Source organism: Anguilla anguilla, chromosome 3, assembly GCF_013347855.1.
Source record: "Anguilla anguilla isolate fAngAng1 chromosome 3, fAngAng1.pri, whole genome shotgun sequence".
In the NCBI taxonomy this organism is placed as follows: Eukaryota; Metazoa; Chordata; class Actinopteri; order Anguilliformes; family Anguillidae; genus Anguilla; species Anguilla anguilla.
Genome location: NC_049203.1, coordinates 69,420,965 through 69,439,530, shown reverse-complemented (window position 1 = coordinate 69,439,530; position 18,566 = coordinate 69,420,965). Strand labels below are relative to the sequence as shown.

The 18,566-nt window shown below is 46.7% G+C and overlaps 1 protein-coding gene across 3 annotated transcripts; it reads left to right on the top strand.

Moving 5' to 3' along the window:
• Positions 1-160: 160 nt before the first annotated feature.
• On the top strand, positions 161-16,932 carry stam2 (signal transducing adaptor molecule (SH3 domain and ITAM motif) 2). 3 transcript variants are annotated; one of them, XM_035410172.1, is made up of 15 exons: positions 161-350; positions 2,961-3,045; positions 4,395-4,470; positions 6,376-6,471; positions 6,621-6,767; positions 8,310-8,379; positions 9,141-9,342; positions 9,763-9,857; positions 10,005-10,087; positions 10,588-10,675; positions 11,116-11,170; positions 11,758-11,911; positions 12,519-12,688; positions 14,160-14,376; positions 15,964-16,932. In XM_035410172.1, exons 1-14 carry the CDS (start codon positions 311-313, stop codon positions 14,353-14,355), a joined length of 1,557 nt encoding a protein of 518 aa, XP_035266063.1. In that variant the 5' UTR covers positions 161-310; the 3' UTR covers positions 14,356-14,376; positions 15,964-16,932. The 3 variants fall into 3 exon arrangements, with proteins under 3 accessions (XP_035266063.1, XP_035266062.1, XP_035266064.1); XM_035410173.1 differs by having other exon boundaries at positions 164-211; positions 303-350; positions 14,160-16,932; XM_035410171.1 differs by having other exon boundaries at positions 14,160-16,932.
• The last annotated feature ends 1,634 nt before the right edge of the window (positions 16,933-18,566 follow it).

Below are 18,566 nucleotides of genomic sequence, written 5' to 3'. Positions count from 1 at the left end.
AAAAAGGAGTCCACTGCAATGCCAGCTGAAACAACGAGAAACATGCAAAATAACGTACCTTTTATTTATGAAATATAATAAAGAACAAATGTAAAAACATATGTATGTGGCAACACGTCTTGAATATTATTATCGTTTCCATGACAACTTAAAAATTTCCGGCAGTTTCATAGATAGCTATATTCACGGAAGAGAAGAGCAACTGGTGAAAGTGAGTTGGATGGATGAGGAAGGGAAATTTGCGAAATCATAATATTTTTATTTGTTACTTTCAACAGGATATATTGTGTTTTGTTTGAAAGGAATCAAAATGCCATTGTTCGCCCAGAATCCTTTCGACCAGGATGTTGGTAAGTTTATCGGGTGAACGTTACGTGTTCTCAAGCTAACGTTAGCCAAGTTAGACGGCTAACGTTAGCTTTATCGGGGGTGACCCAGTAGTTTGCTGGCGAGCAAGCGGTGTTGAAGGGGATTGTTTTCTAGCTAGCTAGCTAGCTATCGTACTTTCTGATTTCGGCCTGTAGCTAACTGTTGTTTTTCCTGGAAATGTCTAATGTCTTGCAATATAAAATGCTGTTCGCTCTAGCCAGCGTGTGATTATATTGAAAACAATAGTGTTTGAGCAGGCTTCTGAATATTTCTAAGCGTATTTTACGGATGGTGTATAACTTTATTGATCGAAAGAACAGGCTATATTAGCTAGGTTTACTAACGATGCTAGACCATGACATTTGTCAAATTTGTCACAGCAGCTAACTACCTTGCGGTCGAGAATTGTCATCCTATCCTAACTAGCTAGCTAGGTAACATTAGTTTGCAGCTCGCAGTGCGGATTAGTGACACTTCGTAAGCAAAGGTACAGTTGTAACCTAAGTTACCAAATTAGCTAATATGCTATACTTGCTAGCTAGCTAGGTAGCTTCTTGTAATGTTACTAGGTTTTGGCTATGATACTTCCGTAGCTAGCCATCTACAAGCTATCACCAGTTTTAGCCAATTCTATAAAGATTCAGTAAATTTTATCATTTTGAGACTAGTTTATATTTAGGCTATTAAGTTACATGAAACTTGGAAAACTAGTTATAATTTAGCTGGCTGTTAAATCTGATATGATCATTCTTATTTAGCTACATGGCTAGCTAGATAAATGTAACTAGCGCGCAGCAAAATATTAGTCAGCTAATGTCTAATGTTCAGTTAACTAGGTGACATTAATTTAAAGGAATTGCGTTTCAGGTTTTCAACCTGGGAATTTACATAAATTGGCACAAACAAACAAACTATGACATCAGATGCCTGTGGGGTTTTGTCAAGTTCTGTCGCCCTCCCAATGTAGTCAGTTTTGCCGGTTTAACGACAGTGCATCAGGCCAAGAAAGCTTTTATACACGTTATACATTTCATATTGACCCTGTCGTGTACATATACATGTGTCTGTCTGTCTGTCTGTATGTATGTATGTATGTATATGTATATGTATGGGTATGCGTGTGTGTGCGTGGGTTTGACTTGTGCCTATGCAGACTTTACCTGGTAAAATTGGTTGGGTAATCTTTTACTTTTTTCCTTGGAAGATGCCCTGGAGATTAAGATCTGCGTCACACAAGCTCACATGTAATACACCGCTAACAGTTTACACAGTGCAGCTGCCGGAGGTGAACAACAGATACATTCATTCCTAAGAGTGGCTTCATGCAAATGGCCCATGGAATTGACACATTTTTATTTCCTGTTATGGCCGTGCTGGCTATGGTACTTTTTATGATTTATGTATTTGGTAGGGTGGGAGGACTTGGCCGAAGTGTACCGTGTGGCCTAATTATGTTTTGTGTGTCATCTTCCTGAGATTTAGATGATAAAATGGGAGATGGAAAGAAAAGACATGTGGTCTTGAGTCATTAGGGATTTTTTAGTACCTGGGTTATAGTAATTCACAGAGGAGCAGCCTGTATCATGAACATTTGTACAACATTTTTTTTTTTAAAGTGGTGTTTTCATTTATTTTATACACAGTTGGACTCATAACCTAAACCTACACAATTATCACCCCTCTAATCAGGACTGATTTAAACCTGGGACACCAGGTGGGTCAGACCTGTGGCATTAATCAGTCAATTCACTCTCAGCTGTACTACTATCCCTTAGGCCAGAGTTGAGTACCCCTGTCCTACATTTTTTGTGGTCTTTTTTAACTGGATATAGGCAATGGAGACTCTAATCTGGATCTTGAATCTGAATCCGGTCCTGGTTTTCTTCCCCCCCCCAGGCAATTAACTGAACAGTTAGTGCTGCTAATTGGCCAGACTGTATTCACACCTGACTCCCAGGTAAAGGGAGGGTGGAGAACCAGACCAGCAGTTCTTGGACCTTGAGGGCTGTGATTTGAGTAACAGGGGTGTAGGCCTTAAGGATGTCTCACTGGGTCTGACTTACCTTAACCTGGTACAGGCCCGTGAGTGAGTTACTCACAGATATGTGCTAATCAAGGTCTGTCAGTTGTTACTTGATGGAAATGTCAGGCACTGTTGGGGTAGGGTCTCTGTATCGCTCTCTTTGTGTCCCAAAAATAAACTGAGCTTGTGGACACACTCCAGCTTTGCATGGGTCATATCTGCTCCGTACACTTTCCCAGATAGGACAGCTTAGTGGGCTTTTAGGAGCCTGGCACTGAAGTTTCCACTGTACAGCTGCATAATTCTGACCTCAGTTTACATGTCCAAGACATCCCAACCAGGTCAAACCCATGACTTTCGCAGAACAGCTGCTGTTGCAATAATAATGAATTAAGAATGTATTTGTTTACAAATCAGGTAGTCGCTAGTGTGGTTACTTTAGTTTTATTTTTGCCGGTTGTTTAATACAGGTCGTTCGCTCATTGTACGTCGCTTTGGATAAACGCGTCTGCCAAATATAGGTAATGTAATGTTAATTTTACTAAAGACAAGATTCTTCCATTCACAGAGAAAGCGACCAATGAAACGAACACAACGGATGACTGGGGTCTCATCATGGACATATGTGACCGTGTGGGGACCACACCCAACGGGTAAGCTCCAGTCCTGCATCCTGTACGTGGAGAAAGAGGGCATTGTTTCCTCAGCTTGAGCTGTGTCATCACTTCCTGCTGTGGCCTTGCTCTAGTGTTACAGTTGCCTTGTTGCCTCAGCCTGTTGTGTACATCTTGTGGCAACTGTGGGCTTGCCTGAGGTGAGTATGCTTTGGGCTTCCCTCTTTCCAGGGGCGGTGCCCCCTCATGCATTTAAAATGCCCGCTGCTGTGATTGAACGGCTGAATAGCTTGCTTGGTTTTGATTGGTTGGCCTTGGCGCGTACATTGTCTCAGTTTAGAGCACGGTTGTGCACAAACATGTTATCAGGCGTGACAAGTGGCCAGTAAGCAAGGCTATTACTCCTGAAATCCCTGACGCAGGGAAGTAAGCATGCTGCTTTTCTGAAGCATCAAAACCCTAAAGCTGTTCTCTAATAACCGTTAGAAAGAGTGTATGACAGCTTATTATTTAATTTAACACTTTCATCTTTCTTGTGTGTTGCTTTCTGATAAATAGGAGGGAAGATTGGATTTAGAAATCCTTATTTCTCGTATGCCTGGTCTCTGATGGATGTGAGACCTTTCACGGCTCACGTCCTTCTCGTTGGAGTAACCCCGTCGGGGGGCGAAATGAAATGTTTGCTAACCCCGTCCGTGTGCCTGGCCATAACTGCTCATCCCTGGGGGGTCTGTTGGAGCGGGGGCCCCATAGTCCTCATTTTCACTCAATGCGTTTTCTGTGCTGCCTTCCACCCCCCTCCCTCCCCTCCCAAACAAGGAACGACACATGAAGTTCAGTGCTTTTTGTGACATTAAATTTCACATAACATGTTCAGTGTGTTCTTTTCCCCTGTGTTGTAATATGAAAATGAAAATAAGTGGGGGAGATTAAAAACTACATCATAAGGGATAATGAAAATGGTTTTCACAGAAAGAGTTTGTAGTCTTCTGGATGATTTTTGAGGACGGTCACAATAAATGATTCCTTTCAAACCAGGTTAAAATGTATTATTCCGAGTGTTTGACAGAGTATCAAGGGCAAGTTATCATCAAACTAAAACCACTATGAGCTAGAGGGGTCTTTTGAATACGAAGTGTAACAAACCAGTGTGCCAGTAACTGTTGTTTCCCATCTGAGATGTTTAATCAAGATGAGATGTTTAATGAAGGTGTTGGTGTACTTACTGGTTAGGAAGCTTCCATTGCACTTATTGCAATGGTCATAAGCTCCCCCATGTCCTACCAAACTATCTACGTTATAAGGGAAACAGATTTGCTCATCCTGGTAATTTCTCTTTTTGTATTTGATCGGTTGTGATTTATCGCCCTGTTGACTGTGTCTCTCAGTGCTAAGGAATGCCTGAAGTCCATCATGAAGAGGGTCAACCACAAGGTCCCCCACGTCGCCATGCAGGCCCTGACCGTAAGTACCCGCCGACGGGCACCGAACGGCCCAAACCTGGCCCTGTCGGGATGTGCTGCATTACCATGACGACGAGACCCCAGGGGTGGTGCCAAGCTGCAATGCAGCACTGTTTGTGCCACAAAGGGAGTCATCAGTTTGTTTTATATTGAAGGAAAATCGTCTGATGAAATTTATTTCAGAATCAGGGTGGTGTTTCACGAAGCAGGATTACTGAGTTAGCTGGATAACTGCACTGATTCAAAACCCGGAACCCTCCCAAATCTGGAACACGGACTGAAGTAAAAAGAGCCGTTCCGGGTTTTACTCCGCACAGCCATCCAGCTAACTCAGTAATCCATCTAACTCAGTAATCCAGCTAACTCAGTAATCCAGCTAACTCAGTCATCCATCTAACTCAGTAATCCAGCTAACTCAGTAATCCAGCTAACTCAGTAATCCAGCTAACTCAGTCATCCAGCTAACTCAGTAATCCGGCTAACTCAGTAGTCCGGCTAACTCAGTAATCCGGCTAACTCAGTAATCCGGCTAACTCAGTAATCCGGCTAACTCAGTAATCCGGCTAACTCAGTAATCCAGCTAACTCAGTAATCCAGCTAACTCAGTGATCCTGCTTCGTGAAACACCACCTCCGGTTTCTTTGCGAATCACTCCCGTACTCAAACTCGCATTGGTTTGGTTCTGGATCATCATGGTCCAATTCTGCCGTGCGGTCATCACGTGGTTGTTCGGTTTATTCCCGGTTTGTGTGTGTGACCGCAGAGCTCTCCCAGTGCTTGTGGTCACACCGCAGGACTCTGGGTAGGGCAGCAGGACAGGGGGGGGGGGGCTCCTCTCAGGCTCAGCATCGTTCCCTGTGCCAGTCGCTCTGCCTGACCCGCTCAAGCTGATTGGTTTACTTTTGGGTCAGCGATTGATTTTATTGTATAGATGCTCTGGTGAGTTGTTTTTTTTTTTTTTTTTTAACTCATGGCCACGTTGGGACGCCGCTGCGGCCCGTCACGCTGTCTGGGACGCACGCGCTTCCTTGTGACGCGTCTCCTGAATCAGCCTCCCATGATGCTCTGAGTCATGCGGCGTATTTTTAGAGCGTTCGCCGAGTTCTGAGGAAGCGCTCTCCGCCGTCTCACAACCTGCCGGAGGTTCGCGGGAGTCCTGCTCGCTAATGCGCTAAACGCACCTCCCCCCTCCCTCTCCCTCTCCCTCTCCCTCTCTCTCTATCTCTCTCTCTCTCTCTCTCTCTCCCTCCCTCTCTCTCTCTCTATCTCTCCCTCCCTCTCTCTCTCCCTCTCTCTCTCTCTCTCTCTCTCCCTCCCTCTCTCTCTCCCTCTCTCTCTCTCCCTCTCTCTCCCTCTCTCTCCCTCTCTCTCCCTCTGTCTCTCTCTCTCTCTCTCTCTCTCTCTCTCTCCCCCCCTCTCTCTCTCTCTCTCTCTCTCCCTCTCCCTCTCTCCCTCTCTCTCCCTCTCTCTCTCTCCCTCTCTCCCTCTCTCCCTCTCTCTCCCTCTCTCTCTCTCCCTCTCTCCCTCTCTCTCTCCCTCTCTCTCTCTCCCTCCCTCCCTCCCTCCCTCTCGCGTGTGCCAGTGCAGGTTGGGCTCTGTTTAATCAGATGGACACGGGCGCGTTCAAAAGGTTAAGCTGTAAATGTGCCTGGACTTTGTACCCTGCGGCTTCGGGAGAAGCAGCCCAGCTCACACAACATGTTCCCACAACGTTACTGGAATGTTCTGTCAGTGTTACAACATTACCTCAGCGTTGTAGCAATATACTGAGAACGTTTTGTGTTAGCTGGGCCTTTGACAGGCCGTCAGTTACAGTATTTCTTCTTTAATGGCCGCAGTGGGAACATCACACAGAAAACCGTAATCTCTGTTTTAACTGGTTTTTTCCCCCCCTCTCTTCTGCCAGTTGCTGGGCGCCTGCGTGTCGAACAGCGGGAGGATATTTCACTTGGAGATCTGCTCGCGGGACTTCGCCAGCGAGGTCCGCGGCGTCCTGGCCAAGGTACGGCAATCCCACAATCCCATTCGCAGAATGTTAGCTGAATGCTTCCGGAACTTTCTGAGGTAAAGCGTGCGCTGACGTACTGTTTAGGAAAGATGGCTGCTCTGTGGGTAACCTGGCTCTTCCTCACCCTGCCCCCCCCCCCCCAGGCCCACCCCAAGGTCTGTGAGAAGCTCAAGGCCCTGATGGTGGAGTGGGCTGAGGAGTTTCAGAAGGACCCCCAGCTGAGCCTGGTCAGCGCCACCATTAAGTCCCTGAAGGAGGAGGGGGTGAGCTTCCCCACGTCCGGCTCCCAGGTACCGCCCCCGTCCGCCATTTTCTGTTAGCCGCCCTGAGCGTGATACCGTGGTAACCGTCATCCAATCCAGGGCCGCCCTGTCCTGTTCCTGGAAATCTACCATCCTGTAGGCTATCACTTCAACCCTAACAAAGTACACCTTATTCAGCAGCTAGAGCAGAGCTGCCCAACCCTGCTCCTGGAGATCTACCATCCTGTAGGCTTTCACTCCAACCCTAATAAAATGTACCTCAACTACTCAAGATCTCGTTAAGCCGCCAATTGGTGGAATCAGGCGTGCCAAATTGGGGTGGAAATGAAAACCTCCAGGTGCCACAAATTCGGGACATCCCAGTCCCATTACGGGGCTCGAGATTGAGCCGGTCTCATGCGTTTTGAATGTGGAGGTTAACTCACATATTTGGCAATTGTCCAAATTGTGTAACATTGGTTGTAAGCCGGTGTTCTTTCTGTAGTGTGTATAATAATAATATATAATAGTAATACATTTTATTTCTTTAGTGCTTTTCATCATTCAGAGACAATCTCAAAGTGCTTCACAGAAGGCGATGATTGAACAATCAAAGTGCAAAGCGGTGTATTAAAATAAAATTCACAGGACTGCTGTAATTTGTATAGTGCGTTTTGGTTTGGACAGGTCAGTTCCCGTTGTAATCATAGTTTCCCCAGCTCTCTCCATGCCTGTGTCCTGTGGCCTTTGATTGGCTGAATTAGGAGCTTTGCCCCATTCCTGACAGATTGACAGGGTCATTTTACTTATTAATTTCTTTTTAAACATTGCCAAGTGTTTCCTAAATCAACACCCTACAAACGGCTGAAAGTAGTCTCTCCTAATATGTTTCTGATATATTTTATGAAGTATTTTTAGTCATGGTAAAATTGATTGAATTTCCTGTAATTGAAAATGAAAGTCTGACACAGTTTTGAAAATGACGTACTTGCTGGAGTTAAGTCCACTGTCCTAATTTCTTTTGGGACAGTGGAGGTTGCGGTGGGCGTAGTACCATTTTAGGACCTATAGGTGGCACTATAGCCATGGTAACACACACAGATATGAATTTAAGATGTTATGGCTGAGGCTGTAATCATATTTCGTATTTAGATAATTTCGCATCAGGTGTTTGTGGTTAGAGACGCCTAATTTAATACTTTGTTATGGTGAACAAGGTTCAGTCTTCAAGGACCCTTTTAGTAGTCTTATCTTTTTTTTTAATCAGTTGCTCTCAGTCAGGGGAATTCCAGCATGTGCGTTTTAACTGAGGCCTAACCTGTGGTGCAGTGGCTAGAGCTTTCGCCCCATGTACTGAAGGGACGTTGTCATAAATTATTCCAGTGAACAGGGAATTTTTGGTTTTTTGGGGGGGGGGGGGGGGGTTTGTCAGGTAGTGTGGATACACCCTTCCTCTTAAAGTAAATGATGAGCAGAGAAGCTCGCAGTTGGAGATCTTACGCAGGTGGGCCTTGCTGGTTCTGACTGGGAGGGATCCAGACGCGTGATTTTGGGTTCTGGTTCAGTAACTCGTTCGTCCTTCTTTGTCAGAACTCCACGAGCACAAAGACCGCAGCTCCAGCCGCAAGCAAACCTTCAGACGACGACGACTTGGCCAAAGGTGAGAGTCTGCCTCTGCGTGCAGCTGCATGTAAATTAAATCACGTTTTTGGGCTGTTGAGCAAGGACAAAAAAAAATACATGGCAGGTTGAAGAATTCTGTCTATTTACAACACTACTGGGCAAATGGTTGGGCGATACTTTGAATAAGTTCTTAATTAAGTTTTGTCTTCAAACACCTGAAATATCGGAGTGTGTGCACCCGTCTGCAAATCTGACACATTTTCCGGGAACTGCTGCAAATGGGTTCCTTCAGTGTGACACATTTTATTTATATGTGAACCGTGTGGTTCGGTGTCCCTGTTCAGAGCGCTTGACTTCAGAGTTATTATTAGACAGCTGTTATTGGAGCAGAGTATGTTAAGGTCCGTTGCCATGGAGACAGAACAGGAGTTCCATCTTGCAGTCGCCACCCAGCCAGAGCCTGCAGTCCAGAGTGAAGCCCCGCCCTCAGTGTGGGGCCCCTCGTCATGTGACCTGATCAGTGTGGTCCCTTCGTCATGTGACCTGATCAGTGTGGTCCCCTTGTCATGTCACCTGATTAGTGTGGTCCCCTTGTCATGTGACCTGATTAGTGTGGTCTCCTAGTCATGTGGCCCAATGAGTGTGGTCCCCTTTTCATGTGACCTGTTCAGTGTGGTCCCCTTGTCATGTCACCTGATCAGTGTGGTTCCCTGGTCATGTGACCCGATGAGTGTGGTGGTCTTGTCATGTGACCTGATGAGTGCGTTCCCCTGGTCATGTGACCTGCTTCTCCCGCAGCCATCGAGCTGTCCCTGCAGGACCAGAAGCAGCAGGCGGAGACACGCCCCCTGACGGTTCCCACCGACCCGCCCTACAACAGCAACGGCAGCGGCAGCGGTAAGGAGTCGCGCAAGGTGCGCGCGCTCTACGACTTCGAGGCCGCTGAGGACAACGAGCTCACCTTCAAGGCCGGCGAGGTCATCATCGTCCTGGACGACAGGTATGAGCGCCCGTCGCCCCGGCAACCCACTCGTCACCCCGGGCAACCCGCTCCACTCCTCAGGCTGTTTGTCAAAGCCAGCCTCTTAATCAGTTAAGGTTGTTGAAAATGTGTTCTACCATACTTGTGTGGTTAAACTTATGTTAACTAAATACAGGTTTGGCCGTTTGCTTTCAATAAACTCCATTCATTTCGCACAACTGGTTTCAGGTTTCCGTAAATGGGACCCAACTGAATATGGGACATTTGTTTTTTAGGGCAGACTGCTATTTCTGAAATAATGTGGTTTTAAGAGGGTAAATTGTCCTTCAATAGATATAACGAGTATAAATACGAACAATTAGTGTCTAATTAAGAACAACTAGCAGCTCATTACAACACGGAGCTTGTTAGCATTAATAATACCATGTGACTTCACAGTGACCCTAACTGGTGGAAAGGGGAGAACCACAGAGGGGTGGGGCTGTTCCCGTCCAACTTCGTCACGACCAACCTGAACGCGGACCCTGAGCCAGGTGAGCGAGCCGCCCTGGTCTCCGCCCCCTTTTCCCAGCATGCTCCTCTGGGCGCCGGATTTGGTGCGCGGAGCTTCTCCAGCAGGACGCAGTGAATGAACGCCCCGCTCTGTTCTGTTCCCACCCCCCCCCCCCACCCCCCCACAGCTGCGGTTGTGGAGAAGGCCGCTCCAGCCGAGGAGCCCAGCGTACAGGCCAAAGCCGAGCCTGAGCCCGTCTGCATAGACGAGGTGCGTATCGCCCGTCTGTCCAGACCTGCACTCCGTCTCACAGACAAGCTTATAAACAACTTATTACTGATATTTTTTAAAACCATACTGGTTGTGTATCTGGGCTGTTAAATGAATTATTTTTTACAGTTTAAAACTTGGGGTTTCAGCAGGGGGTCTGCAAAGGTACCCTAAAGGGGTCTTCAAGCACACTCTAAATTCCCCCTACGGTGGTCCGCCTACACACTCTCCCATTCCCAACCACGCCCCTCCTCCCCACCTCCCATCAAGATGGTTTAAAAAAAAAAAAAAAAAGATAGTTGTGTCCATGCCAGTAACTAACAGTGCCATGTTGGTAGATGAAGTGAAGTGAGGTGGGGAGAACAGCGCCTCCCCCAGGCAGCTGTCCTTACTGCGACTCAGACTCCCCTGCGGGGTGGGGGTGGGGGGGGGGTGGGGGGTGGCGCACGTCTGACCCAGCGCTGGTGTTCATTCTGTGCGCCGGTTCCGCTCGTCCGCAGGAGAAGATGGACAGAACGCTGCATCTGCTCCGGAACACGGACCCGGCCGACGCCCAGCCCGACTCGGCAGAACTTTTCCAGTTAGAAGGTACGGGTCGCCTTCCGGGGGCTCCTGTGCAGTACGGCTCGTTTTTTAAGAATGTTGCGCTTGCCCGTTTCACACTGAATGTAACACTGAGTTGCATTGACTACGATTAAATTAGCCAGTCTTGGCTCCGCCCACAAAAAATGTCAGTTAGCCCAGAGTTACCATTTCATAATTTTTTTTTCCTTTATAAAGCCCATAATTCAATGCTGCAGTGCATTGGTGACTAACTATAAGCTAATGTGCAGTATGTACATATGAAAAAGAAGCCCCTTCATATCTCAGTCGCTCAAATTTGCTTATGGAAATATGGCTTTCCTTAGCAGATTTGGGTGATATGTATAATTCAGTTATGCTGTTAGCTAAAGTTGTATTAGCAGATTTGGGTGATGTATACAGTAATTCAGTAGTGCTGTTGGCTAACTCTGTTTTTCCCTTTTCAGACGCTTGCGAACAGATGAACCCAATGATTGACGAGAAGCTTGAGGAGATTGACAGGTCAGGAAGCTTGAAATCTGCACATGAAGTGCAAGAGAACATTTTCTAAAAGCCTACGCATGGACACAGCAGTAATTAGGGAATTATGGTGTTTTATTGAATGATAAGTGTGTTCTCTGAAGCGAACAAAAACCAGCAGCCGATGTGATTTTTTAGTGAAACGAACACGTGAGCCGGCTGTAGAATTGCGTGTTATGTAAAATGATTACTGTTCTTCTGGTGAAGATTCTCAGAGACGGGGCACAGGGTGTGCTGCTCACGGAGTCCGTGTCTGAGTCTTTGTTATTTTTGTCTGCGCTCCCGAAAGAAGGGAACAGCGTGTGTTTACTGATGCGGACTTGCAGACGCCCTGATCCAGCCCGATTTGTGACGCGTGACTGCTGCAGTCGGGCCTGTGCCGTCTAAACGGACCCGTTATCAGAACTGGGTCAGCAGCCGCGATTTACCCAGCAGCTGTGTCCTGGGGGTGGGGTGGGGGGGGGGGGGGGGTGTGAAGACAGAGCCCTTTTTCCCTCTGAAGCAGAGTGCCCTCAGGACCCCCCCCCCAGCTGAACACACTGCCCCCCCCCCCCACCCTGTTTTATCAGGAAGCACTCCGAGCTCTCGGAGCTGAACGTGAAGGTTCTGGAAGCGCTGGAGCTGTACAACCAGCTGATGAACGAGGCGCCGATGTACTCCGCCTACTCCAAGCTGCAGTCCCAGGGGCACTACCCGAGCACGACCGCGCCCGTCTCCATGCAGGTCAGCCCCCCCTGAACCAGCCCCCAAACACCCCCTCCACTGCACCCTCCCCTTCCCCAACCGCCCCTCCACTAGACCCTCCCCTTCCCCAAACCCCCCCTCCACTGCACCCTCCCCTTCCCCCTCCACTGGACCTTCCCCTTCCCCTAACCCCCCCACCCCCCCACCACTGGACCCTCCCCTTCCCCAACCCCCCCTCCACTGGACCCACCCCTTCCCAGTGCCCGTCTCTGTCTCTCCTTCCCAAACTCCCTCTCTCTCCTTCAGACGACAAAGCAGGACCTCCCATTTGGGGCTGTGAAGTTAGGAATGACGCAGGAACAGTGTGTTATAGCTGTACCTGAGACAGCCCCTATTCCTGTGATTAATGATTCTGTGCTGCTCTCAAACTGCTAAGAGGAGTTAGTGCTGAGACAGGAGCCTTTGGTGGTCATGTTTGCACAGTACTGCATGATGACTCTTTTTTTTACCGTTGGGAAGCTTGATGACCTCTGCTTTGCTTGCGGAGGTGTGAATCTGAGGCATGGGCGGAGTCAGCTGGGCTAAGTGCGAGGGCCAGCGGCCGATTCGATGGGGGATTTAAGAACGTGCTTTTTCCTCCTCTCAGGGTTACATGACCCAGCCCCAGGGCGGGGCGTACATGGCGTCAGGGGTACCCCAGGGCCCCCCCGCACCCACGTACAGCCTGGGGCCCGACCAGGCGGGGCCCCTGTGTTCCATGCCGCCAAACGCCAACACACCCGCCACCAGCCAACCCGCACAGCCTGCCTACATGAGGTATCCATCACCCTTATTACAGTAAACTGAGCACTGACCTGCATGAGGTATCCATCACCCTTATTACAGTAAACTGAGCACTGACCTGCATGAGGTATCCATCACCCTTATTACAGTAAACTCAGCACTGACCTGCATGAGGTATCCATCACCCTAATTACAGTAAACTCAGCACTGACCTGCATGAGGTATCCATCACCCTTATTACAGTAAACTCAGCACTGACCTGCATGAGGTATCCATCACCCTTATTACAGTAAACTCAGCACTGACCTGCATGAGGTATCCATCACCCTAATTACAGTAAACTCAGCACTGACCTACATGAGGTATCCATCACCCTAATTACAGTAAACTCAGCACAGACCTGCATGAGGTATCCATCACCCTAATTACAGTAAACTCAGCACTGACCTGCATGAGGTATCCATCACCCTTATTACAGTAAACTCAGCACTGACCTGCATGAGGTATCCATCACCCTTATTACAGTACACTCAGCACAGACCTGCATGAGGTATCCATCACCCTTATTACAGTAAACTCAGCACTGACCTGCATGAGGTATCCATCACCCTAATTACAGTAAACTCAGCACTGACCTGCATGAGGTATCCATCACCCTAATTACAGTAAACTCAGCACAGACCTGCATGAGGTATCCATCACCCTTATTACAGTAAACTCAGCACTGACCTGCATGAGGTATCCATCACCCTAATTACAGTAAACTCAGCACTGACCTGCATGAGGTATCCATCACCCTAATTACAGTAAACTCAGCACAGACCTGCATGAGGTATCCATCACCCTAATTACAGTAAACTCAGCACTGACCTGCATGAGGTATCCATCACCCTAATTACAGTAAACTCAGCACAGACCTGCATGAGGTATCCATCACCCTTATTACAGTACACTCAGCACAGACCTGCATGAGGTATCCATCACCCTTATTACAGTAAACTCAGCACTGACCTGCATGAGGTATCCATCACCCTTATTACAGTAAACTCAGCACTGACCTGCATGAGGTATCCATCATTCTTACTACAGAAAACTCAGCCCAGTAAAAGCATAGCTACTGCTTTAGTTTATTTTTGTTAGTGAATGTAAAGTTGATATTGTAATTCTTTGTGTCGATCCCATTGTGAATATATCTTCGTAAAGACACGTGTTCCTTTCTGCCAGTAAAGAACTGATCCTTTTCTGTTTTTTTAATTGATTTTTTTTTTTTTTTTTTGCCTTTCTGTTTATAATTATTATACGCTATCAGTTTCTGTTCTGTTTCTAACAAAGCAGTCCCTCTATCTGGAGATCATGCTAGTGTGTAGAGCTGGGGACAGTTCAGTTTCAATGCAGTGAAGTCAGGAAGTGAAATCAGGGTAAACCGAACTGAAACTGAACTGAGCCCAGCCCTGCTAGTGCTCGCCGGGCGCTAGCTGGTCGCTAACTGCTCTCTCTTCCACAGCGGGGTAAACACAGCGTACATGACCCAGGCCCCCGGTGCCCCCCCTCCTTACCCACAGCAAATGGGCGTGGCTATGGACATGTCAGCCTATCAGAACACTAACCCCGGCATGCCCCCGGCCTCCTATCCAATGGCTGCTCCCGCTCACCCCGGAGGCCAACCACAGGCCGCCTACTACCAACAGCCCCTTCTGTGAACCGCTGCAATAACTGCCTCAGTGCGTATCTCGGAAAACTCTTCATACACAAACAGCTGCGGTTTTTAGGTTGCAAAGGGGGGGAGGGGTGGGGGTGGAGGGGGTTACCCCCCCACCATGGTGTGGATGAAAAGGGTGTGCTGGTTCGGTCAGTTCAAACGCTTCACTAGTGTCCAGTAGCCAGAGGCATTGCCGTCCGTTATCGCAGACGATAGTTCAGGAGCTCCGACGGTGGTGTGCGATAGTTTAGCTTAGCGTCTGAAGCTAACGTTTTAGGAGTTTGTGTGTCTAAGGCTTCAGGAGAGTTTCTCCTTGGCTTCCGTTTTGTATCTACATATAGCAGTGAGATGCAGCCGCTGTTTGTGCGTGTGTGTCTGCGTGTGTGTGTGTGTGTGTGTGTGTGTGTGTGTGTGTCTCCCCGTGTGTGTGTGTGTGTGCATGTGTGTGGATCGTTCACGCTGTCCATTCTTCAGAATGTTTTTACATACAAGCCTACGTGCTCATTTGCATCTCGAAAACCGTGCTGATTTTTTTAAACGTGGATGGCAGTCACCCTAGGACAGTCGCCATTGTGGGAGGTTGCAGGCTGCAAATGTTTAATCATGAAGGATTTTGAGTGTCAGTTAAAATGGCGGTCATCTTCGGGTACACAGCCAGCAGGATGGGTGAAGTCGCTACGCACGGTACATTCGCCACTCTGTGTTGGGGCAAACGGTGGATTGGGCAAAAGTCATATGCAGATTTCACTCCAATAAAAATCAATGCGATCGGCGATTTTCACCAAAAAATAACGACGTCAAATGAAAGCGTACGTCAGACCCAGTGGCGGTCCAAGCCAGGGCCATAGAGCTTCACACTCCTCATCTGCACCATAGCACTTCATCAGCAAAGTAGGTTACGTTCCCCTGAGAACCACAGTACAAAAGGAAAAGCCGTTGGATGGGTTCATTTTAACTGTATAGGGCAGGGGTGTCCAAACATATCCTACAAAGGTTGGTGTGGGTGCAGGCTATTGTAGCCCAGCACTAAGACACCTGATTCTACTTATCAAGACCTTGATTGAAGACCATGATTAGTTAATTAGTGATTAGGTGCCAAATGAAAGCACTTAGCAGACTTTTACCCCTGGTACAGGCTACTTTTTAGAATCAGGTGCTGCAGTGCTGAGTTAAAGCAAAGACCTGCACCCACACCGGCCCTTTTCAGATAAGATTGGACAACCTGGTATAGGGATGATGCCATTTTTTCAAATAATTGTTGTTGAGGCTTGTTATTAACATGGACACAGTGATAGAAAATTTTGGGTATCGCCCTGATGCGCGTTAAAGGTGATCTGTCGGTGGTATTCTTAAATTCCTTTTTGATACACCTTTAATTTGTGTGCCAAGGCTTCAAGAATATCTTAGGAATGGTTCACCTCATCAACAAGACCATGATCTGCATTCTGTGATGAGACCTTTCTGGATGTGGGGACATTTGTGTTTTGATCTGATTGATTGGGTTGATGGGTTCAGTTCAATTAGGCTGGTATATAGGATTGTGATTTTTTTATTTTTTTATTTTTTTTTATGTTACTACAATTAATGTCTGTCTGCTTTTCATTCATAGGCTCTCTGTGAAAGACATGGACGTTGTTGGCCGTTGGTTCAGATAGCTACAGTAGAGAAGGACTCTTAATATGCAAAAACTAGTTTTTCTCTACGCTGCGTGTGACAAAAAGCTGTAGTTAAGCTTTTAATTTAATATTTGTAAATTGCATCCCTTGTACCCTGATTTGTATTTTATCTTGAATATTATTTTCTTTGTGGGGGGAAAAAAAGAATGTTTGTAATAAGGTCCTTCCTTAATGGTTTTTGAAATTGTAAAAATACATCCTTAATTTTTCCATTTTACTTTTGTGTCTTATCGAAAATACAAGCAAAGCAAACCGTGCGACCGCATAGGCTAAATGCTGACTAACAGGTGAAATGTATAGTCTTTTTTTAATGTAAAAAAAAAAGAAGAAAATACTAATCTGATAAACAAACATAGAGCACTATTAGGCTTACAAATGCAATTGTTATAGGTATACTAGCTTTATATTATTTTTGGAATTTTCCTGGGGGGAAAAAACAAACAAACAAAGGACCATGACCGGATTTGATCGATTCTACCATGTTTGTTTGTGGCGGGTTGAGTTATCACGGTATACATGAGAAACTTGTGTAGTCATCGTTTTCTTCATCTTTCACATGAAGTCTGTTGTATATTAGATGTAAGATATCTCTCATTGTTGGTATTGCACCTTAACTTTATAAACATTTATTTGCCACTGGATGCCTTGTTTTCTTTAAAAATGAAAATAAAAAAACAAAAAGAAAAATTAAAGGAAATTGAAATCTGCTGCTGTATATCTAGGTCTATATATATAGAGGGAAGTTTCTATCCAGTACTGGCATATTCTCTTATAATCCATATTTTATAACATCAAGGTTCTCTATATCTTGTGTTGTCATTGTAAAATGTTCCATTTGTAATAACCAGAAAATACTAAAAAAAAAAAAAGCCTTTAAGAATAAAAGTTACCCTGTGTTTCAAGGTCTGGTCCAGCTCTGTTTGATGTAAACTGTACTGCAGTTTTGGTGTTTTATACTTCTTCTGATGCATTGTCTTGACTAACCAGTGGGCTCCGGTCACCAGGTGCCATTTTGATTGCCCTGGTGTCTTTAATGCTGTCTCCCCTGTTTGGAGTTGCCCGGTCCAGCTCTTGGGCCAACGCTCACCACAGCCCCCATTGTTGTTTTGGGGGGAGCATGTGATGTCAGCCACCGCTTCTTGACCCTGTGTTGGGCCTGCACACCCATGCGCGTGTAAGAAGACCCTTTCCGTGAAGCTCAGCCGGCGGAGTGGAGGGTGGGGGCGTTGCTGGTGACGCTGCCATCCTGGCGGACTGAAGCCCGGGAAGATTCTGGAGACGACTGTGTCCCCCCTGTGGGGCCCCTGGCTGGTATCATGACCGGGTTTGTTTAGAAACTCAAGGGCAGGTATGTTCTAGCTGCCCTATTTTTTCCCAATCTGGAATACCCAGTTGTAGTCCGAAGCCAAACTCAATGCTGCAATCCCCTATGTTAACCCTCTGAAGAGTTGTTTTTTTTTTTTTTTGGGAATGTTTTTTCAGAATTCTGAAGTAGGTGTTCTAGAACTCCACTGCTTTCAGTTACTAGTCATTGATTGTGACATCAGCATTAGAATGTTCAGTTAAAGACAATCTAATCACATATTTGTGACCTCACACCCTTAAAGGGTGAATTTGGGACGGTGCAGGGGAGTCGTGCTCCTCTGGGAAATGTGTGGCGTCGGCTGCCACTGCTTTTCACGGCTCCTAGTCAGCTGAGCTGGCGCAGACAGTCTGAGAGCTGTGGGGTACAGCCCCTGTGGGCAGAATGTGGGTACTGTGCATGGCTGACCACAGAGGGGGGTCACAGGTATGTGATGAGATACAGATGTCCTGCTATTTACATGATATATATTTTCTGTATTTAACCCTTTAAGGTGGAATTATATCACAAATAAGTAATTAAAATGTTCCTTGGTGAAATCAATAGAGTTCTAGAACTCCAACTAAGAATTCTGGGGGAAAAAAACTTTCCAGAAAACCTATGCTTCAAAAGGTTAGAGCCTGTTAAAAATGGGTTTTTACATTGTTTGAATCTTTTTGACTCGGGTGGATGTTTGGGGGTTAAGCCTGCAGCATATCTAGTGGGGGGAGAATGGGGGAGAGACAGCGGGACGGAGAGAGAGAAAGCATCAGCTTGATGAATCATCAGTGTTTCATTGGCTGGCCTGGATTCTGCCTGACGCCTGGACAGCTTGTGTCAACAGCATCAGCTCCACAGAGGATCGGACTGCTCAGAACACCTGTCTCTGACACGGTCTGTGTTTCATATCAGCGCGGACTGTAGATGAGGGCACTCTCTTCGCCAGTACTGAGAAATTTGATGTCATCACTTATGAGTGCCATTGTGCAGTGTTACTTTTCCCAGGACCAACGCTGCATTTAATCCACTGCAGTTTCCACGTGACATCTCCATTTCAGCCGGTGTAAAAGCACGTAATAAAATCAGGATTTGCACAATAAGTAGTGGCACGGCAGGGTTTTTTTTTCCTTAGTTTTTTTAACCCTTTAAAGAGTAGGCTTTCCTTTGGAATGATGTTTTTCAAAATTCTAAATC